The sequence below is a fragment of the Phycodurus eques genome, chromosome 2 (genome assembly GCF_024500275.1).
Source record: "Phycodurus eques isolate BA_2022a chromosome 2, UOR_Pequ_1.1, whole genome shotgun sequence".
NCBI lineage: Eukaryota > Metazoa > Chordata > Actinopteri > Syngnathiformes > Syngnathidae > Phycodurus > Phycodurus eques.
This window is the reverse complement of record NC_084526.1, coordinates 24,308,974-24,332,254: the sequence shown is the minus strand read 5'-3', so window position 1 is coordinate 24,332,254 and position 23,281 is coordinate 24,308,974. Positions and strand designations below refer to the sequence as shown.

At 41.9% G+C, this 23,281-nt stretch overlaps 1 protein-coding gene and 1 non-coding gene across 2 annotated transcripts; both read right to left on the bottom strand.

The window, feature by feature from the left end:
• Positions 1-20: 20 nt before the first annotated feature.
• On the bottom strand, positions 21-94 carry trnat-agu (transfer RNA threonine (anticodon AGU)). The gene has a single exon. It is a non-coding gene; the product is annotated as a tRNA-Thr (tRNA).
• Positions 95-632: 538 nt separating this feature from the next.
• On the bottom strand, positions 633-22,776 carry dnaja2a (DnaJ heat shock protein family (Hsp40) member A2a). The gene is made up of 9 exons (XM_061670012.1): positions 22,601-22,776; positions 21,481-21,540; positions 14,238-14,467; positions 12,836-12,916; positions 12,623-12,756; positions 10,801-10,997; positions 1,972-2,116; positions 1,761-1,888; positions 633-1,453 (listed from the first exon to the last, which is right to left on the bottom strand). Exons 1-9 carry the CDS (start codon positions 22,676-22,678, stop codon positions 1,265-1,267), a joined length of 1,242 nt encoding a protein of 413 aa, XP_061525996.1. The 5' UTR covers positions 22,679-22,776; the 3' UTR covers positions 633-1,264.
• Positions 22,777-23,281: the final 505 nt, after the last annotated feature.

Below are 23,281 nucleotides of genomic sequence, written 5' to 3'. Positions count from 1 at the left end.
ACTGTAACAAGACAGGGAAAAGGCACCGCTGGGATTCGAACCCAGGATCTCCTGTTTACTAGACAGGCGCTTTAACCAACTAAGCCACGGCGCCGTATAACGGCCACAGGGAAATTAGGCATAGGATTATAGAAAAACGTGGGCCCAAAAAATTTAACGTTTCTAATTTTTATTTTACAATTAAAATCAGCCCACAAAAAACTTAACCTTTAAAAAAGAACATTTCCACTTTAAGAAACTGGCAAAATAGCCACATGGATTAGGCACCTTAATTTAAAAACACTTAAAACTTTTATTTTTTAATCCCCCAAACCTAAACTATTTTAAAACTAAAATCGTTTCTCATGGGAAATGTTTCACATGGCCAACAAATACTCAAATCTGTCAAAACAGCCGTTTTGATGCTGCTTTACTTCCTAAACTTTATAACCTATTTTTAAAACAAAACATTTTCAAACTTAAACACTGTTGATTTTAACCCAAAAACTTCAGTAAATCAGTTTTGGGGGGGGGGGGGGGGGGGGGAGAGTCACACCTGGCAACCAAATACTTTTACAGCCTGCAAAGTGGCCACATTGTCAAGACTAGAATTGGCTCCGCTAATGTTTAAAGAAACTGACATAAATGAAAAGTGGTGAATAATGCATTTTTTTGCACTTTTAATCATGATAATGATGCTCTAACAGGATTCTTCAACAATTTATTGAACAACTTAAACATTTTTTAAGTGTCTTCGCGAGACTGCGGTACAAGTGCTGGAACCAAAACCTTAATATTGCCATTTTTAATAGAAAAACATTTTTATATATATATTTTTTTTTTTACATGCACATGGTCTCAGCATAGATGCAGGCTATCATCTTTTGTGTGTGTGCGTCAATTCTGTCATTATTATTCTTTTTTTAAATTTTTTATATATATTTATCATCACATACCGCTTTTGAATACAGGTGACAACGACCAGTTGAATGATATACACAATCTGGATTTAAAAATATAAAGAGAAGGAGGGGAAAAAACAAGTAAAAAGTTACCAACAAAAAAAAAACCTGTAAAAATCAGAAATATCTTATGCGAAAACAATGCATGTGAATGTGTCCAACTGTTAAATTATTGTAAATTCTATGAAAAACAAAAGCAACACTCAAACGAGATATTCTGTGCCTCAGAGGGGGTAACGGCGGGATGTTTGCAGTGGGGCAGCCACCTCTTTTAAATAAACAAAGTCTAATTTTGCCACCCCGCCTGCCTCAGCCCCTGCGGCCTACTGGTGGGCGCACTGGACCCCTGGGCCGTGGTGGCCGCCTTCCTCGTCCGAGCTGTCATTGTAGGCCTCCCGGCGGCCCCCTGACGACGAGCCCTGGCTCACGTCGTAGTCCTGCAGGTCCACCTCCTCCGTGTCGCCCGTGATGATTGGCGCCTCCGATCGCGACGGAAGCATGTCCTCCAGCTCCTGTCAGACAACACATTCAAGGGTATGGATGACATTTGAAATACGATAGTGGCAACGAGTGTCGAATATTTGCTTGTAAAAGAAATATCTGATTAAGGCATTTCTGCCCTCCTTTTAGCACCTTGTCCGGCGGGCCATATATTGATTATAAGAAGAATTTGATATATTCTAAATGTATAGGCTGGGCAGGGGGTGCCGGTGGTTTTGGAAACTAAAAAAGGTAGCACATAACCACATTTGTCTAATCCATTTTTCAGATACTGAAAAATGTATTAAAAAATATTAAACAACACAAAAATAGCAGTACCGGCAGTTTCTCAGGGCTGATCCAGTTGCTGGTGGGGAACTGCACATCGAACTTGACGTACAGGTCTCCCTTCTCAAAGGGGTTGCGGTACTGCGGCATACCCTCCCCTCGCACCACCCTCACCGAGCCTAAAGAAAAACAATACATTTAGAATTCACTCCTTTATGGTGCCAGACGAGTTTGGTGCAGAAAGGCGGAGGGGGAGCAGTACCCGGCTCGATAACCTTGCCAGCGGGATGCTTGACCACAATCTGTCTGCCGTCTAAATGTTTCAGCATGAACTGGAAGCCGCACAGCGCCTCCACCAGGCCGATCTTGTGGTTCATGAACAGGTCGTTGCCGTCTCGCCGGAATGTCTGCGTGTGCAAAAATACGGTTAAACACCACAGATACTCATGTTTCACTTCCCTAAAAGGAAGACTGTGTTGTTGCACATTTCAAAAAAGTATTGATGTAGTAAAAAAAACAAAAAAAACCCACTGTACTTTCCCATAAGTGCTACTGATGTACTTTACTAAAAAAAGAAATTATTGATGTACCTTCCTAAAAAGACAGGTGTTGCATTTATTTAAAAAGTAAGACATTATTGATGTTGCACATTTTGAAAAACTGTTGATGGTGCCATTTTCTGTAAAGGACTACTGTCCATCCATCCATTTTCTGAGCCGCTTCTCCTCACTAGGGTCGTGGGCGTGCTGGAGCCTATCCCAGCTGTCATCGGGCAGGAGGCGGGGTACACCCTGAACTGGTTGCCAGCCAATCGCAGGGCACATACAAACAAACAACCATCCGCACTCACAGTCACACCTACGGGCAATTTAGAGTCTCCAATTTATGCATGTTTTGGGGATGTGGGAGGAAACCGGAGTGCCCGGAGAAAACCCACGCAGGCACGGGGAGAACATGCAAACTCCACACAGTCGGGGCCGGGGATTGAATCCGGATCCTCGGAACTGTGAGGCTGACGCTCTAACCAGTCGCCACCGTGCCGCCTAAAGGACTACTGATGTAGCAATTTTCTAAAAAGACAAATGTTGCACTTTTAAAAATAAGAAATACCATTAATGTAGCACTATCCTCAAAGAAAACAATTTGTGGTTGCACTTTCCTAAAAAGAAGACAAACTATATATGTTGCACCTAAAAAGAAAAGGTGTTGACGTTGCGCTTATTTAAATTGTAAGACATTACTGATGTTACACTTTCCTAAAAAGACTTACTACTGATGCTGCACTTTCCTAAAAAGAAGAGAAACTATTAATGTCACACTAATCCAGGGCTTCTCAATTTTGTTCTGTTACAGCCCCCCAAGGAAGAAGAAAACAAATTTGCGACTCCCCCACCCGCAGCCCCCGCGAGTACACCTCTATACAACGTTGCATATAAATGATAATCTATCTATTTGGAAAAAAAACTAACAAAATACAGATAATACTTCATGTTTTGATATGGGTAGAAGCAAAATCATGCATTGTAAAATGCATGATACATGGGTAGAAGGTTTTTCCAGAATTTTGAGGTCAGTTTAGGGGGTGCGTATTATACATGGGTGAGGACTACACACGAGAAATTACGGTAATCTAATCCTTATAAACATTGAAGAAAGTACAAAAGAAAGATATAGACTGACATCTACAGCAGTGGATGTGCAATTACACTTTATTCTAGTACGGCAAATCATGTTCTTCAAGGTCTCACACACACACACACCCCATGGCATCGCAACGCGACCCCTGCGCCCCACTATTTGAGAAGAAGTGCACTAATCTAACCCATGTGGTATGGAAGCAGGTGCGAAAGTGCTTGATCGGCCTGTTCGAGTCGAGCAGCTTTTGTCTCGTTCAATGCAACAATTAAAAGCAACATGCTGGAATTAAGTTTCATGACAATCACAACACTTCTGATGAAAGGCACATTTTATGGCTGCACAATGAATACAATTTTTATCATTATCACAATTTTGGCTGCCACCATTAAATGAGCCTGATTGTCGGCGATTTTTTACATTTAAAATATGCAGGCACTGCTGCATTTGAAAATGCTTCATTTGCAGCAGTGCAAGCAACCTAGTCAGCCAGCCACCATGGGGCGAACATATGGTTAAGGCTTTATTAAGGGCCAACGCAGTCCGTGGCCAACTTCAAAATAAAAGCCTAAAATTGGCACTGATGTCTAATGTAATAATGCAGGAAGGTTTTATTTTGAAGGTGGCCTTCTCCGCACGTTGGCAGAGGCAGCTTGTCACTTTAAGACACTTTGTTTGGGTCCTATTTGACTGTTAGGTCAAGCAGAAAAGAAGATACATATCCCTCAAATGACAGAACAATTTTACTGCGTCACAGTGGACTTTTTAAGATGCCACTATGGTCTCTTTGTATTCTGATGGATACTGAGAATTAGTCGTTCAGCCGAACAGAACAAAGTTTTTAAAGGGGACTGACAGAAAAAAGAAAGGAGAGAGAGAGTGAAAATGTAACCAAATAATGTACTGCAGGAAAAGATAAAAGACAAAGCACTAGCTCTAAACAAGGGGAGAGTAAAGCATTATATAACTAATACAATGACATTGGATTCAAGTGTTGTATCGGTCAGTAGTGCTACACCCTGTGAGGGAATGACAGGACAATCTAGGACAAGGACAGGAGGGGAAGCATGCAGGACAAGGGTCGTGGACCCGGCTGTACAACTGAAGTGTGGTGGAAATGGCTATGTAAATTATAAACATCTGTAGGACCAGAGTGTGAGTGAGGGGATACCAAAGAAATTTGCATAGTTATTTGTTGCAATAAATGAGTGGCCCCGCACCCAGCGAATAAGTCCAAGGGGCATGTGTCTGCAGACATATGCAAGTGAATTAACACCATTTCGCATGCACAATAACCGTCAGAAGTGTCCTGTAATTGCTGTGCCTGCACCCACCCCATCGAGAGGCGGGGTCGGGTCCAGTGGACGGGACACATCCCGCGCCAAGATATCCAGGGTGGTCCACCTGCCCCACAGAGGCACCACGAAAACCAGCCACCTGTAAAGGCCGCACAACCAAACGCCACCCCCCTCTTTTGCCCCCATGAGCCCCGTAAACACTGCCCCCCCCCAACCCTACCCGCACCAACCCACTAGGCCTACAATTTAGGCAGTCCCCGCCGAGGCCGACGGAAAGATGGTGTCCCGTTGGGTGGAAAGGAGGGCGGATAGGGTCACCCGACAAGGCAACGATAAGGGGGTGACACGGAGAGTAGCCACAGGGCATAAGAGAGGAGCCCCCACACCAACCAGCCATCCCGCCAGAGGGGCCTGGCCCCAGGAGCGCCGCCATAAGCCTATTGAGAACCCACCTCCCGCCATTACTATGACCGCCAGGTCCCTGACTGGTAGGGTTGGGTATAGAGAACCGATTGGAACCGGGACTAACATTCCGGTTCTCTCAAAACCGTCTGCCTAGAGTCCTCCCACCACAAAGAAGTGGCGAACATCAACAAAGAAGAAAACCAACGAAAAAACACGCACGAAGACTTGCTTGTTCCCAACAGCGGCGGTGAACAAAAGTGTGTCTTAACTTTGTTAAAATGAATGATCAGTCGCCTCAGTGCAACACTTGGAATAAGATTATATTGTGTAAAGGAGGCTTTCACGATGTGTAGCGTCTGATGCGCTCTGAGCCTCAGCCTACGCCGCGTGGAGCTTCAGTGAACTCCCAGTCAACTGGGTGAGTGAAACAATAAAATACATCGATGCCAACATTGAGACAGCTAACAAGGTAAACGGTTACTTGCACTTTTGCACTGATGGTTTTTAGCGTTTGTCTTCAAACCAACATAAGCACTGATGACGAAAAGAAAGCTTAACATTGGGCTAAAACTTCACCGTAGTTACTTTACATTACAATAAATTGGGGCAAAATTCACATAAATGTTGTCTCACAGTATCACAAACACTAACCTTGTGCCTCATCGGTGGGTAAGGAAAGGAACCAGCATTTTATAGCATTTGGTTCAATCCATTTAAAAACAAATAAAATGAAAAAATAAAAATGAAATATCACCAGTGCCGTATGAAGTTACTTTTCATGGCAAAATGCTGAGTTCCAGTGCATACCCTTCAAAATAAAGGGCCACAAGCTTAAAACAGGAAGTCAAGTTAAAACATGCACATATAAACCATTTGACATGACAAAACAGTCCCAAATTGTTTTAACAATGCTATATTTAACCTTTAGCCGAAACAATTAATGTATATTAAGTCAATTGGGTGACTTCCACACATTACCTTGAAGTTCATAGGTTTGATATTGATACTCGTTATAAAAAACCTCGAGTCAAATGTTCATTTTAGTCTATGCTGCGGGCTGCTAAGAAAATTGATTTTCATAATATGGACACACTTTATTTAAAGCATGCAAACGTTTTTGACCCAGCCCCCTAAATGAATCTGAATCGAGAATCGTTTGGATCTGGAATCGAAATAAAGAACCAGAATCGCTCAAATTCAAACAATGCCCAACCCTAAACATGTACTTACTGCCATCTGGGGGAACAGAATTTAATTGTTCTGCTTGTTAATAAAATCACTGGCATAAATGAATGAACCAGGATATAATTGTCTTTGTATCAGCATTAACATGCTACTGGTACCCTTTCATTGCTCAATGACTCTCTGAACTTGTATTTTTATGTACTAAATATACAGACATGTTAGTATGGGGTAGACCCCTTTCCTTTTTTTTGGCTGCTGCATCACCTCCTCCTCCTCAAAATAAGCGAAGCCAGGGCTTTCTTTTGCAACAATGAAAAATACTGCCGAGTATCAGTCCACTCATCTGGGAAAACCTCATGGTGGCTTGTTTCCTGTAGAACTAGAATGGCTCCAACTGCCAGAGACAAATTCCTTGTAGCGTATTTTCACGACCATAAGGCGCACTTAAAAGTCTTAAATTTTCTCCAAAATGGACGGGGCGCCTTGTGTGCACACAGAGTTCCAACATCTATAAATGTTGTTGTGATGAGCGCTCTGCTTGACTGCCGACGCGCTGCTTACACAGAGGAAAAGCGGATGTGGCTGAGAACAGGGGAGGGTGCGTGAAGGAGGACGCTAAAGCCACGCCCCGCGCGCTTTTTTTGTTTTTGTTTTTTTTAACCACCACTTGACTGACTGGGAGCATTTCCAGGATGTGCATTGTGCAAAACAACATTGGTTTGGCTAAGGACCCCCGTAAATGTCACCTACGAAGACACACGCTTACGAAGCACAGTTTAAACCGCAAGCTGTCAGTTACGGAGAACATGGTAATCGAGCAGCTGCGAGAGAATTCAAGAACAAATCCATGGTTCGCAAGTGGAGGAAGCAGGAAAATGAGCTTCGCCAAGTCAAGAAGACGAAGCTGAGTTTCCGCGAAAAAAAGAAAGAAAAACTAAGCGCGGAAACAAGGTGAGGTGGCCCGAGTTGGAAGACCAACTTGAGCAATGGATTAATGAGCAACCAACAGCCGGGAGAAGCGTCTCTACGTTCACCATTCGACTGAGTGCACTAACTCGGGGCTTGCCATCATTCCAGGAGGCTTGACGAACCGCTGGACATCCGTGTAAACAGGGTGTTTAAAGTGAAGTGAGCGGCGTGGGAGCCATGGATGACAGATGGTGAACACATCTTTACTAAAACAAGGAGGCAGCGCCGGGCGAGTTATGCCACAATTTGTGACTGGATTGTGGATGCTTGTTCGAGCTTTCGCACGGCAACGAGACTGACTCGAACCTGGCGTGTTTGTTGGAGAACTTGCCCAACTTTTCATTTTGGATACAGAAGATGAGGACTTTGATGGATTTGTGGATGAGGATTGATAAAAAAAAAATAACGTGAGGACATTGTTAAATACTTCAATAAAGTACAACCGAACTCAGTTTTGCTCCCGCTGCCTTTTTAAAAACATTGTTTTAGTGCATGCATGCTACCGGTATGTTTTACCATGCCTGCGCCCAATAATACGGTGCGCCTTATGTATGTGTTAAATACAGAAATAGACCCCGTAACTGAGACTGCGCCTTTTAATACGATGCGCCCTATGGTCATGAAAATACGGTACTTGGCTAATTCAGATGATTCGGATATTATTTGTAGTAAATGAACGATTTTCAGAACAATTAAGTGACATTCGATAATTTCTCCCTGCAGCACAGCTAATGATCTCTCACGGCACAGCGGTTACGAATCACCATCAGTCATCCTCAATCTCAAAGGACCGTGACGGCGGTACCATTGCATTTTGTCCCATCTGAGCCTCTGTAGAGGCTCTGGTTCGGATGCAAAGAGAGCTGTCACGACAATGCGCTGCTGATGAAGTCGAGCGGTCTGAAATTGCCCACCAACTGATGATGTTACCAACATTTATAATGCAAATGTGAACAGAGCAGTGTTTTTTTTTAGTAGCTCATAGGGCAGTCAAGACAAACTGCCTTGGCTTACTCAGGTGCCTGAAGAAATTTCCACAACACACCAATTACCATAATTTCTTGTGTATAATGTGCACCCATGTATAATACGCACCCCCAGAGTTGACCTCAAAATTCTGGAAAACCCTTCTACTTATGTATAATGCATTTTTTACATGATTGCATGCATGATTTTTGCTTCTACCCATATGATCAAAACAACGTACTATCTGTATGTTGTTAGTTTTTTTCCCAAAGAATTATTCTGAAGTGAAGCACTTCGACTTGGTTTGAACACGTAACCCTTTTTTAAATTACTTGCTCTTATTTTGAAATTCACAGCTCTAGTTTTATTTAGTAAATTGTGTATAAGTGTGTAATGCGCACCATTGACTTTTGACAATTGTTTGGGGGGGCAATGCGCATTATACACGAGAAATTACAGAAGTACAAAAAAAAAAAGACATACAGTGGAACGTTGGTTTATGAACAACACAGTTTGTAAACTTTTTTTTCCTGGTTCACACACTATTTTTAGTTCCTAACAGTCTTGGCATGACTACAGAAGGTTAAATTGTGCTTCTTCCTCACAGAGCGTAAACATAATTGGCTCCATGCATCATATGGCAGGTATCTGTTTTTCTTTCTCTAAATTAGCCCGCAGTATGAGATCCACCCATTTCCATGAGAAAGAGAAAACTGATCGTACTTTTAGGAAGTTTACTCAACTTACTGTTAAAAAAATAAGGAAATAATCACTAAACATGAGAATGGTGTACGTGTAATAATAATAAAATTGTACCGCACTTTTCTGAAAACCTAAAGACAAACATTGGTACACACAAACAAAGTTAAAAAAATAAAATCAAAAATAAAAACCTGATCCTCTACGAATGCAGCCAAGTCGGAAGCCCTAAACGGAAGGAGGAGCAACTAGCTAGCACTGGTCCTAGTCAGCAAGTATTAACCGCAACAAGAGAGGCGAAAGTCTGCCTGGGTCCTACGTTCAGCCTCAGTACGAGAGCTCAATGGTGAAAGTGTTAGCAAGGTTTCATGGTCAAATGTCCTATAACGCCTCTTCTCTTTCCTGCATTTAACACATGCTCTCTTTCACTGAGCGACTACACAGCCTTGTTTATGTTCACTACAGCTACCACTAGCCCAAAATGGCCACTACATCCCTCAATGCAACATGGTCCCCAAAGCATGTAGTACTCCTGTCGAAACCCATGGTGGGACAAACCTAAAGGCGTGGCAACATGCAAAAAGGCTTAAGGCCTTTTCACAGTGCACTTGGCAACACGCAACCCGGCGCCGACTTTCCCATTCATTGTGTATGTGCTGAGGAGGTGGCACCACAGACTGCCATGTCGCAGCAAGTGCAGATGGCGGTTGACGCTGCGTGGCGCGCCATCGAACAGAAACATTTTCTATTCTAGAGGGATTTCTTCAAAATAAGTTTTCCAAAATAAAAGCACTACGGTAAGAAACAGTGTTGCTCGATCCTCTATTCAGTCTGAACTGCTGGAAAGCAACTCCATGTGCTCGAGAGGCCCAATTCTCTTCAAGGGACAGTAAATAAAATGTACCACTCTCCTAATAGGAAACACATGATCATGAAACACCGTCAATCATTTTCACTATAACTTATATAACTTAAACAGAACAGCATTATTTAAACCTGCAATATCTAGCTTTTTTTATTATTTTTTTTAGTAAGTAATTTTCACCCCAACCACTACTAGAGGAGTCACACAATGCTTAAGGCTCTAACATATTGCTGTATTTTTCAGTATTTGATTTTTTTATATTTTGTGTTGGCCAGCGACATTCCCGCGCTGGCCCACTTGTAGCGCATGATGGTATGGAAATGACGCATTTTACCAAGATATGAGTGGAGCACGGCCACTTGTTTTTGGTAAAAAAACTGACAAGATTTAGCGTTTACTGTGTAAATGAAAATAATAGCTGCAAACGAACGTTCCTCTTTTCGCTGAACCCTTTGTACCCGAATAGCTGTATAGGCAATGCAGTGCGTGCGACCCAGCACTCCTCGTCCTTATCTATCTGTTTTTATTGCTTTTGTTGATCCTTATCTCATTTATTTTAATGTGTGTGCAAGACATTGTTAACCCCAAAGTGGTTAGAGAATGTATATGTAGTGTGGATATTGAACGATTGACAATTTCTCTCCACCCATTTTATTTACCCAGTAAGTTTCAACAGCTGTTTTTTTACATTGGTGTATAGTCACCAGCGGAGGGATGGGGACGTCACTTTCATGACGTAGCCTATGTCATATCAAAGCGACGGCTGTTGTTAATGAAGAATTCTAACGCGGGGGCGACAGTAGTTACATACAAACTATCAACAGTCATAATACGCAAAATACAGAATAATTTATGTTAAAAAAAAACTGTAATTTGACTCCCACAATGTACGGTAGTTACGATTATGATGGGGGTTCTTTGAAAAACATCTCCCCTTAGGGGTCCCCGGACTTTGCCATAACACCCACCACCTACTGATGCACCTTACAATACATAAGCACATGTAAAACAAAAAAACAGGTGTGCTGCTGTAAACAAAGGACAAACAATACTAAAGATGTCCGCCTACCTCGTGCTCTTTCTCCTGCAGCACCAGGACGATGTCGCCCGGCTCCACGCTGGGCGCCTGATCCGCCTCCCCGCCGAAAGTGATCTTCTGGCTGTGCTTCATGCCCTTGTCGACGTGCACCTCCAGGATCTTCACTTCTTTCACCACCTTCTTGCCCTCACACTTTTTACAGCGGTCTTTCTCGCTGATCACCTCACCTAAAAGCGCAGAATCGCCTGTGTCAAAACTCAAAAGCACTTCCTCATAAGGAAGTCAGCCTGCTCATTCTGCCGTGTGTGAACAGTGTTCATGATTTAAAGTCCCCGCAACCCCTTTTCGTAAAATGCGTCAATCTTCTGTCCAGCCACTGGTGGCTACACAGTCGGGCTCACAGGCTTCCCCAGCTGCGGGGAGCGGCACAACAGGGAAGACAAGACCCGATGCTGCTTGGCGCCCAACTGAAGCATGCATATATTTATTACCGTGACGTAGGATAGAAGTGTCTATGGTCAATGTGTCCTACAATTTACGTGAGTTCTCGCAGCTAGCTAGCTGCCTTCTTCATCAATGCATGAGCCGCTAATCCCAATTGGGCAGTCAATGCCGAGCGGCGGCAGCGGCGCTGGCTCGAAGCAGGGCCCCATGTAATCTCGCTAGTCATTTGAGGGCCCACGACAAACAGTCATAGGCCCATGTGGTTTGTTTTTTTCCATCGTACTTATTAGTTTTGGGTACCTTACACAAATGAGGCTGATGTTGAAAAAAAATGCTATTTCTAGCTTGCAAGTTAATTTCTTATTTTACATCTTAACATAAATTTCATTTTTGATACCTTTAAAACCTAACCCTTTATCCAGATGAGGCAGTTGAGAACTGATTCCCAACCTGATTGCAGACAGTCTTTGGGGTATGGAGTTTTATTAAAAACAGGTACATTTCTAGAAATTTGTATATATTTGTTCTATTTTATTGAGATGACAATACATGTGATATATCAGCTGGAAAATGCAAAAAGGACAGGAGCCTGAAACCTTACAGTTTCACTACAGATTTGAGAACAATAAATCACATCAAAAGTCCTCTGCAGGCTTCTAACATTTATTTATATATTTATTTATTCAAAAGGTTTCTGAAGTGTTTCCCTTATTCCTTTGCATTCAGTCGATTACATTTTCTCAGTTCTCCAGCTTGAGAGAAAATCCGATCACATGCCTTTGTGCTATGATGTAATATTTAACTTTTTACCACAGTCTCCTCCAAAGGTATTGGAACGGCAAGGTCAGATCCTTTGTTTTTGTTGTACACTGAAGACATTTGGGTTTCAGATCAAAAGATGAATGAGACCGAAGTTCAGAATTACAGCTTTTATTTCATGGTATTTACATCTAGATGTGTTAAACAACACAGGATAGAGGACCCTTTGTTTGAAACCACCCACTTTTCAAGTGAGCAAACGTATTGGAACAGACATTCAATTACCTTAAAGTGAATAACATTTAATATTTGGTGGCATTTTGGCTCATATTAATCTTTTGATCTGAAACCTAAATATCTACTGTATACAACAAAAACAAAGGAATTGACCTTGCCATTCCTATACTTTTGGAGGGGACTTTGTGTGTATAGGTATAGTACGTAAATGTGGAGAATTTGCATATCGTAATTGTGTATGTATGTATTTCAGTTTTCACTTCTTCATGAATAATTTATCTTGGGTTATGGTAAAGAGGAGGTTTTCCTTTTCAGACAGGCAGTACACATTTCAGTATGGGATATTTAAATTAAAAAGTTTTTTCTTCATGCTCAAAATAAACACACACACACACAAAAAATGGTTCGTTACCTTCTCCGTTGCAGTCGGTGCAGACGGACTGCATCTGTTGCACCATGCCCGGTGCCAGCTGTCTGATCATGATGCGCATGCCACGCCCTCGGCAGGTGGAGCACTTCTGTACAGCTCCTGTCTTGCCCCCCTGCCTGCAACGTACCACCACAACACATTAAACTGACTGCTCTAAACATACATCGGAAGACAAATTAGGCCAATAAAACGTACCCGTTACAAGTACTACACAGTACATTCTTGCTAAGTTGTAGTTTGGTGGTCTTGCCATTGTAAAGGTCCTCCAGTGATACTCTGTAAGGAAAAACATTTTTTTTGGGTTAAAATGAGACATGCCAATTTTCCCACACATTAAACTAGTTCCAAGTCAGATTATTTCAGGGGGGGCTTTCCTGTCTCATGCAAAATGAGCCACTGCTCACTTTGCACCCCTAAAACTGCAAACTCTGAGCCTCTGTATGTCCGGGATTATTTAAATTAGTCCTATTGTGACATCCCAGTTCCTCGTAAATTAGGCAACGCATTGGTTATGTTAGCAGTCTGCAACCTACGGCTCCAGAGCTGCATGTGGCTCTTTCATCTTCCTACTGTGGCTCTCTGGGATCTCATTTGATGTGCGTCCAAGCCGCACATTGCTTACCTACGTATGTGTGCAAGGCGTTCTCACTTCGCACTTTGTGGGTCGAAATTCACATCTTTGTGCATCAAAAAAAAAACTTATTTTCTCTTTTGCATTCAAAACTGCTCTTTAACCAAGCAAAAATAAAGTTCATCCAAAGAATCGATTGTTTGATAGAATTTTCAGTAGGATACTCGAGTACTAAAATATTTGTTAACTGAAGCTCTTCTCTAACTGAAGCTCTTCTCAGTTTGGCCGGACGGCCAGCTCTAGGAAGGGTTCTGGTCGTCCAAAACGTCTTTTAGGATTATGGCGGCCACTGTGGTCTTAAGAACCTTAAATGCAGCAACAAAAAAAAAATATTTTAACCTTGGCCAGAGCTGTGCCTTGCCACAATTCTGTCTCTGAGCTCTTCAGGCAGTTCCTTTGACCTCATGATTCTCATTTGCTCTGACGTGCACTGTGAGCTGTAAGGTCTTATATAGACAGGTGTGTGGCTTTCCCAATCAAGTCCAATCAGTATAATGTGTGGCTTTCCCAATCAAGTCCAATCAGTATAATCAAACACAGCTGGACTCCAATGAAGATGTAGACCAATCTCAAGGATGATCAGAAGAAATGGACAGCACCCGAGTTAAATATATGAATGTCACAGCAGAGTCTGAATACTTATGGCTGTCTGATATTTCAGTATTTCCCTTTTAATCTGCAAAAATTTCAACAATTCTGCTTTTTCTATCAATATGGGTTGCTGTGTGTACATTGAGGAAAAAAATGAACTGAAATGATTTTAGCAAATAGCTGCAATATAACAGAGTGAAAAATTTAAGGGTCTGAATGCTTTCCGTACTCACGGCAAATCCAATCAGGGCGATGCGTGAAAGTAGTTCTACCTTGCCAAAATCCAACATGGTTGCGCTCATTACGATCTCTGTTAGGCTACATATTTAGATTGATAATTAAGGCCACCATTTTCCCGGGCTTTTGGGGTCGTACTTGAGCGGATGCACCATGTCCTCGCCTCTCCGCCGGCCGCCATTGCGCGAGCGTCCGGCCTGGCTGCCCATGAAGCCGAAGAGTCCGCCGCCGAAGATGTGTGAGAAGATGTCGTCCATGCCGGGACCGCCACCACCGCCCTCCCGCAGGCCCTGTTCGCCATAGCGGTCATAAAGCTCCTTCTTTTCGGGGTTGGTCAGCACCTCATAGGCGAAGCTGATTTCCTTGAACTGAAGCAGAATCAAGAGAGGGTTAAGGAGGAACTCGACATACCAACAAAACCACATCAAAACCAGGGGTTCACGAACTGGGGTTGGTGACACCGTGGGGTCCGCAAGCCGTAGCTTGGGAAGCAGCAAAGTAATTTAAAAAAAAAAGTATGTCGTATCGTTTTTAAAAAGCACATACCTATGTTTGACACTAGGGCTGCAACAAGTACTCGAATGTTTGAGTATTTCGAGTACAAAAAAATGCTCCATGATTATTTTCTCTTCCTTCGGGAAGCCGCTTATTTAACTCATTCACTGCCAGACTTCCCAGTTTGATACAATTGGTACATGGAGTACCTGCCTGTTAATGGCAGAAAAGAGTTAAATTTTAAAGCAGACCCATTAGCGCAACGTGGTTACGTCAATGCAAGCGAAGGTGGTGGAAGTGGAGTGTACACGTTTTCATTCAAAGAGCGCAAAATTACACGGTAGTTTGCAAGCCGCAGTGAAACAACAAAAGAAGGAGAAGATGGCGGCGACATCAGAGAAGACAAATGCGAGAAAAGTGTGGGATCATTTCAGACTGAGCAGAAAGGCAAACACTGGTGACATCACTCAAGCAAGACACAACGGGGTGGAAAAGACAAGATGAACATCGTGCAAATCGGTGAGTTTAACGGTAATGCAACTTACTAGTATAACGTTAGCCCTGCGGCGGGCTAAGGTTTCTATTAATTATCGTCGAATTTGTGACCTTTTTATTACCATGGTGATAAGTAGAGTATGTGTGCGACTATAACGTGACTTCATTCAGGGGCCTTGCTTGTCAAGGTACAGTTTTGCTCAGTCATTTAAGCACTGTGAGCTACATGGCCAGTGTCTAAGCATCATATATGCAAGTGGTTACATTTTGAGTCCAGTACTGTAGGTGAATAAAATGAGTGGCAAAGTTTGTCAAAAAAATTATTAAATTAGTGTTTCCTATAAACGTGCCTTCATTGTCATTTTAGTTTAGTCTAGTCTAAGCTCTTAAACGCACAGCCACAAACCTACTGTATCATGCTGTCACATCTGAAAATGCTAGTGGAGTTGAACAACAGGCTCCTTATTCCCTTTTTTTTTTTAAAATGAATAACATTTATATATTTACAATAAATGCTAATTAGAAAAATGCTAAGTTTAAACTTAAATTTGTTTTATTTATTTGTATTTGCTTGAAACTGCCGCACTGACAATATTTCTAGACAAGAAAATACAGTTTTGCTTCTCAATGTGAATTTAAGAAATAAAACAGTTGATTATCTCCAAAAAGTAAAAAATGGTGTTCTTTTTTTAGTGAAATTGCTTAATTGTTCTTGTGTATTTGTAATTGCTCTTTAAGCAAAAAAATATTTTTTACGAATATCCAAATATTAGATAAAAAATTTGGTAGGATACTCAAATACTAAAATATTCGATAGTTGCACTAATGTGATGAAAGTCAAGTCAACTAATCGCTGATGACCTCATTGATATTTCTCTAGTACAATACTATAATTTAAAAAAAAAAATACAAATCACAGAAGGGAATCCTTTGCAATCTAAATTCACCAACAGTGAACAGCGCATACAGCAAATATACACAAAACATACAGTGGTGTTTGCCCCCTTCCCGATTTATTATTTTTTGCATGTTTCTCACACTTAAATGTTTCACATCAACAAACAAACTTAAATATTAGTCAGTATCACAAACCTTGTCTCATCGGTGAAAATCGGGAAGGAAGCAGAGTTTTATTAGCATTTGGTTCCATCCATTAAAAAAATAAAATAAAATCTAAACAAATAAATCACTGGTGCCATGTGAAGTTACTTTTCGTGTCAAAATGCTGAGTTCCGTAGCGTACCCTTCAAAACAAGCTTAAAACAGGAAGTCAAGTTAAAATTTGCACATATAAACCATTTGACGTGATAAAACAGTCCCAAAATAAAAATTTTACCAATGCTATATTTAACTTTTAGCTGAAACAATTAATAAATATTAAGACAATTGGGTTAGCTCCACACAAATTGCCTTTTAGTTCATAGGTTTGATGTTGATACTGGTTATAAAAAACAAGAGTCAAATGTTCATTTTAGTCTATGCTGCGGTCTGCTAAGAAAATTTATTTTCATAATTTAGACAATTTATTTAAACCATGCAAACTTTTTTTGACCCCAGTCCCCTAAAAGAATCGGAATCGAGAATCGTTTGGAACCAGAATCAAAATAAGGAACCGGAATTGCTCAAATTCACACGATGCCCAACCCTAGTGATTAGTGAGTCATATTTGTCCTTTCAAAGAGCGCAATTTCTCTTTCAGGTGCAGGTACACAGCTACAGCTGAGTCTTGACCTGAAGAGTTGGCCCTTACAGTGGTGCAAAAAAGTATTTAGTCAGCCACCATATGTGCAAGTTCTCACACTTAAAAAGATGAAAGAGGCCTATAATTTTCAACATAGGTATACCTCATATGAGACAAAATGAGAGGAAAAAAAAAAAAAAAAATCCAGAAAATCACATTGATTTTTAAATAATTTATTAGCAAATTATGGGGAAATATATAAATATTTGGTCACCTACAAACAAGATTTCTGGCTCTCAGAGACCTGCAACTTCTTAAGAGGCTCCTCTGTCCTTCACTAGTTACCTGTATTAATGGCACCTGTTTGAACTCATCAGTATAAAAGACACCTGCCCACAACCAAAAAAAACAGTCACACTCCAAACTCCACGATGGTCAAGACCAAAGAGCTGTCAAAGGACACTAGAAACAAAAATGTAGACCTGCACCAGGCACAGAAGACTGAATCTACAATAGGTAAGCACCTTGGTGTGAAGAAATAAACTCTGGGAGCAATTATTACAAAACGGAAGACATGTAAGAGATACAATGTCCCTCGATCTGTGGCTCCACGCAAGATCTCACCACGTGGGGTCAAAATTATCACAAGAACGGTGAGCAAAAAGAGAGAGCATTTGGATGATCCAGAAGAGGATTGGGAGAATGTCATATGGTCAGATGAAACCAAAATAGAACTTTGGTAAAAACTCAACTTGTCGTGTTTGGAGGAGAAAGAATGCTGAGTTGCATCCAAAGAACACCATACATACTATGAAGCATGGGGGTGGAAACATCATGCTTTGGGGCTGTTTTTCTGCAAAGGGACTAGGACGACTATCGTGTAAAGAAAAGAATGAATGAGGCCATGTATTGTGATATTTTGAGTGAAAACCTTCCATTGAAGATGAAACGTGCCTGGATCTTTCAGCAAGACAATGATACAAAACACACCGCCCGGGCAACGAAGGACTGGCTTCGTAAGAAGCATTTCAAGGTCCTGGAATTGCCTAGCCAGTCTCCAGATCTCAAGCCCATCAAAGATCTTTGGAGGGAGTTCAAAGTCCATGTTGCCCAGCGACAGCCCCAAAACATCACTGCTCTAGAGGAGATCTGGGTGGAGGAATGGGCCAAAATACCAGCAACAGTGTGCGAAAACCTTGGAAGACTTACAGAAAATGACTGACCTCTGTCATTGCCAACAAAAGGTATATAACAAAGTATTGAGATGAACTTTTGTTATTGACCAAATACTTACTTTCCACCGTAATTTGGTAATAAATTCTTTAAAAATCAAGAGTGATTTTCTGGATTATTTTTCTCATTTTGTCTCTATAGGAGGTATACTATGATGAAAATGACAGGCCTCATATCTTTTTAAGTGGGAGAACTTGCACAATTGGTGGCTGACAAAATTTTTTTGTTTGCCCCACTATGTGTTTTCCGGTAAATAATTTTTTTTGCCCCACTATGCGTTTTCCGGCACGGTGAAAGAATGGTTAGCACATCTGCCTCACAGTTCTGGGGACCGGGGTTCGAATGCCGGCCCTGCCTGTGTGGAGTTTGCATGTTCTCCCTGTGCCTGTGTGGGTTTACTCCGGGCACTCCGGTTTCCTCCCACATCCCAAAAACTAGGTTGATTGAAGACTCTAAATTGCCCGTAGGTGTGAGTGGTTGTTTGTTTCTATGTGCCCTGAGATTGGCTGGCGACCGGTTCAGGGTGTACCCCGCCTCCCGCCCAAAGATAGCTGGGATAGGCTCCAGCAGCCCGCGACCCTAGTGAGGATACATGGTTAAGAAAATGGATGGATGGATGTATGCACGTGTTGTGACATGTGCCTGCTGTGTGGCTGCTTGGTTTCCCCAATATTTACATCAGTGCATTCCTAATTGCACTGGACAGTGTACACTACATTGTTTTTCTGGGTATGGGATTAGAGAATGAGATTAGCCTTTTGGAGAGAATCGTCAATGATGTTACATCACAAATTTATAACCACAAGGCCCCTCTCCAACCACTACACATGTAATCCTGCTCACCATTATTGGCACCCCTTCATTTTGTACATAACCTGTATAATATCTTCAGACATAAATGAAAATGTACCAAACTTATGTCATCAGGACCTTTTAATTGGAGGTCCCATGTAATTGATCAAAGAAAATAGTTTTTTCATCTTTGACAATTTCAAAAACAAAAAACAAAGCAAAAAAAAGGTGGGGGGGGGGGCAACAATATTGGCACCCCTCAATATTTTGTTGCACACCCTTTTGCAGTGTTGACAGCCCCCAAAGATTTCTTGTATCCATCTATAAACCTTTTGCACTTCTCAGGTGCTGTTGTCTCCCACTCTTCTTTTGTAATTTGTTCAAGCTATTGATAATTTGCAGGGTTCCTTTCCCCCCCAATGGCAGATTTCAGCTCCCCACAAAGATTTTTTTTCAATTGGACTGAGATCAGGACTCGTTGCTGGTCATTTTAAAAAAAGTACATTTTTATTTTTTAACCATCCCTGTGTTCTTTTGGATGTTTGCTTTGGGTCTTTGTGTTGCTGAAAGAAACACAAAGACCCTTCGCCTCAAACCAAGTTTACTTACACTGGGTAAGACATTTCCCTCTAAAATCTCTTGATAATTTTTGGATTTCATGATAGTGTGATACAGTCAAGGCCTCCAGTAGCAAATAAAGAAAAGCAGTACCACAGCATTATGGATCCTCTACCATGCTTGACTGTTGGGTGTTCTTTTCCTTAAAGGCTGCATTGCACTCTCTGTAAACATACTGTTTGTTTGCATTGCCCAAAAACTCTACTTTTGTTTCATCGGGTTATAATTTTTTTCTCATTTGCTCTTTTGTATTAAACAAGTTCCCCCCCGACCCGCCTGTGTGGAGTTTGCATGTTCTCCCCATGCCTGCGCGGGTTTTCTCCGGGCACTCCGGTTTCCTCCCACATCCCAAAAACATGCATTAATTGAAGACTCTAAATTGCCTGTAGGTGTGACTGTGAGTGCGAATGGTTTGTTGGTTGTTTGTTTGTGCCCTGCGATTGGCTGGCAACCAGTTCACGGTGTACCCCGCCTCCTGCCCGATGATAGCTGGGATAGGGTCCAGCACGCCCGCGACCCTTGTGAGGAGAAGCGGCTCAGAAAATGGATGAAGTTCTCTATAGAAAAATTTTGCTTCACTCGATTAATTTTCTTCAGGAGATATTCCACATTTAGCACTTGAACTTCATGGGTGCCAAAAATGCTGAGCAGGACAGCAAGTACACAAATTTACCTCCACTAGAGTACAACTGAACACACATCACATATTTTACACACAATAAACAGACAAACTTCCATTTGCAAATTCATAATTTTTCTGTAGAACAGAAGCAAAACGATTCGCCGAAAAATGCACATATCCCCTTATTTTTGTGGTCTTTGTACAACACCCTAAAATGCCGCCCAAATGCCCTGCTCCTTCTAAGACAAAACTGTAGTTATCGACAAGGCAGGTGTATTTATTTTTAAGTGTAATGTGGTAAAATTAGTTTGAAATTATATTAAACTGCTTTGGGATTATAGTTTGGTGTATATTTAGGGTTTAAACCAGTGGTTCACAACTTTTATCACCCAGGAGCCGCATTTTTCTGTTGTCGCAGACACGATCCACTTTTATAGAAGAACAAGGAAATGTATTGCTAAAAAAAGCCTCTGAAAACATGTATGAAAATTTACAAGCCAATTGCATGTACAAAAGTGAACAGAGTTAAATTTAATATCACAATTGCAGAAAATATGCCCACAAAATGTCACTTAGTTCTTGGCACTGATCTCTTCTTTCTAGGAAAGTAACTTACCCAATGCGTTTCCACGGCAACGCGATATGGTACAAAGCTACCACTGTATGGGGACCCTGCACGCCAATAAAACAATCCATTACTCCTCCCTATGATCTTTCATGGAATGCTTTGTTATGATGACATAATTACAGGGATAAAGTCCTACTTTATAGAACAACAAAAGGCTTATTTTTGAGAATTATAGCTTGGCTTACGAGTTTGTTCGTGACCATGCTACATCTACATCAAATAAATTTCCCAGTCTAAATTCAATCATTCCGTTCCATTCGTTTCTCTAGAAAATGGGCAACTTTCTCGAACCTTTTACACCACTCACCACCTCAAAAAATATTTAGCTCTCCAAGTACCATCATAATGGCCGACGTTAAAAGTCATAAATATACAGATGCTGCAATTTTAGTCCGAAAAAGTACATTTAGCACTGTACTTGAGTTAAATACAACTCAACTGTACCCAGACAAATGTACTGTACTTGACAAATTAAAGACAAATAATAAATACAATGAATGAAAACTAAAAAATAAATAACTGGATTTAAAAAAAAAAAAAAAAGTTTAAATACGCTGTTGCATAGCTATAATTTTCATTGTAATATTTGATTGCATTTCATGTTCTAAATGTTGTATTTGATTCAGTGATTCCTTTGCGTACCACACTTGGAGAATCACTGTCATATGGTATTTAGGGTATACAGGGTAGCTACATTTAATTGCCGTTAATATTATTAGGGGTATCTGAAAACATTCCTCCCCTGTAAGGGTACTCTGGACCCCAAACATTTTGAGAACCCCTGCATTAAAGTCTGCCGTTTCCTGTTTTTTTTTACCTTGTCGCCAGCGTTGGGGTTCTTATCCGGGTGGTACTCTTTGGCCAGCTTCCTGTATGCCTGAGGAGATAACAACACCAACCACTATGACTCCACCAGCACGTGTGCGTCGTCAACACTGACGTCATGGTCTCTGCTGATGACGCAATAACACGTGAAGTAAGTTAAAGATTAGAATGGCTGGTTTACATAAGACGAGGTCAAAGGGGGTAGTTTATCTATCTAGTTAGTTTACCCACGCTTGGCTTTTCGTATAAAATTACGAAATTGGTCATGGGTAATAGAAAGACTGTTAGCCTCGTGAGCGAGCGACAGGTACGACTCAAAAGTGTTCGCTGTCAATTGACTGTTGTCGTACTAGAGCGGCTCCAACTACCGGAGACAAATTCCTTATTTTTTGGACATACTTGGTAAATAAAGATGATTCCGATTCTGATGTAAACTCATTCCAGATAATTAAAATAATGTTGCTGCCAATTACTACAGCAACCACCGTACGCTTACGACATAAAAGGAGGACATTTTGGACTATTCACGAGACTTGAAATTAACGACCGAATCGACAAAAAAAAAAAGCCGTGACACGACATAAAAGGTGGACATTTTGGACTATTCACGAGACTTGAAATTAACGACCGAATCGACAAAAAAAGCCGACACGGCAGGTCGCTCGATTCACTTATTTGTTCCATTCCCACCACAGAATGTGTTTATCTAGAATATGATTTATAATCACGAGAGCCATGTCGAGGCTCTTGACAGACTTGGCTTCACTACCACCTGTACGGATACTGCGGGAGAGGTCAACTGCTAAAGATCACACATTCCTCAAATAAAGTCAAATAATCGTTTATCTGTAGTATTTCAAAACGTTTGGAAGGCGTACCGGCCGCCTTTGACGCGCTTATGGCGTTTCCATCCGCCTCGTCACACACACGAGCATCCAAGACAGTTAGCATGACGAGCTAACATTAGCTCGCCATGCTATCGATGGTCTTCCTGATTACCTTATTTATTTATTTATTTATTTGTTTATTTAACATGCGCCCCGGCTCGTAAAAAGGCAACCAGGGCGTCTGGTGCCGTACGTCGGCTTTATAGCAAGGCCTGCGTGCTTTACCTTTTTCAGTTCGTTCTCGGAGGCAGACGGCGACACGCCGAGGATGTCGTAGAGCTTCGTGTCGGCGACATTGGCCATGGTTGTCGCTGCAGATGTTGCTTTCAGCGCGGAGGTGGACGGACAAAGAGACGGCGCCGGCCGGGTGGAAAATGTTTCTCGCCTTCCGCGCCTTCACTTCCTGCGTGGTCAGGCGCTCTGGGCGTCCGCTGTCGCCCCCTTCAGTCGGAGGACTGACATTACAGCCACAAGTCATAGACTGATATCCAGCCACAGAGTCACTGCCAGTGGGCCAGCAAGGCATTCTTTGTTGGCTGAGGCACTATCAGTAGCACTGACCAACAACCCATCCATTTTCCATACCGCCTATCCTCACTAGGGTGATGGAGCCTATTCCAGCTATTTTCAGGCGAGAGGCGGGGTACACCTTTAACCGGTCGCCAGCCAATCGCAGTAAACTATAACCTATCCATCCATCCATCCATCCATTTTCAACACTGCTTATCCTGGTTAGGATCGCAGGGCGCTGGAGCCTATCCCAGCTGACTTCGGGCGAAAGGCGGACTACACCGTGAGCTGGTCACCAGTCAGTCGCAGGGCACATATAGACATGGACAACCATTCGCACTCACATTCACACCATCACTGAGTGGGAACTGAACCCACGCTGCCCGCACCAAAGTC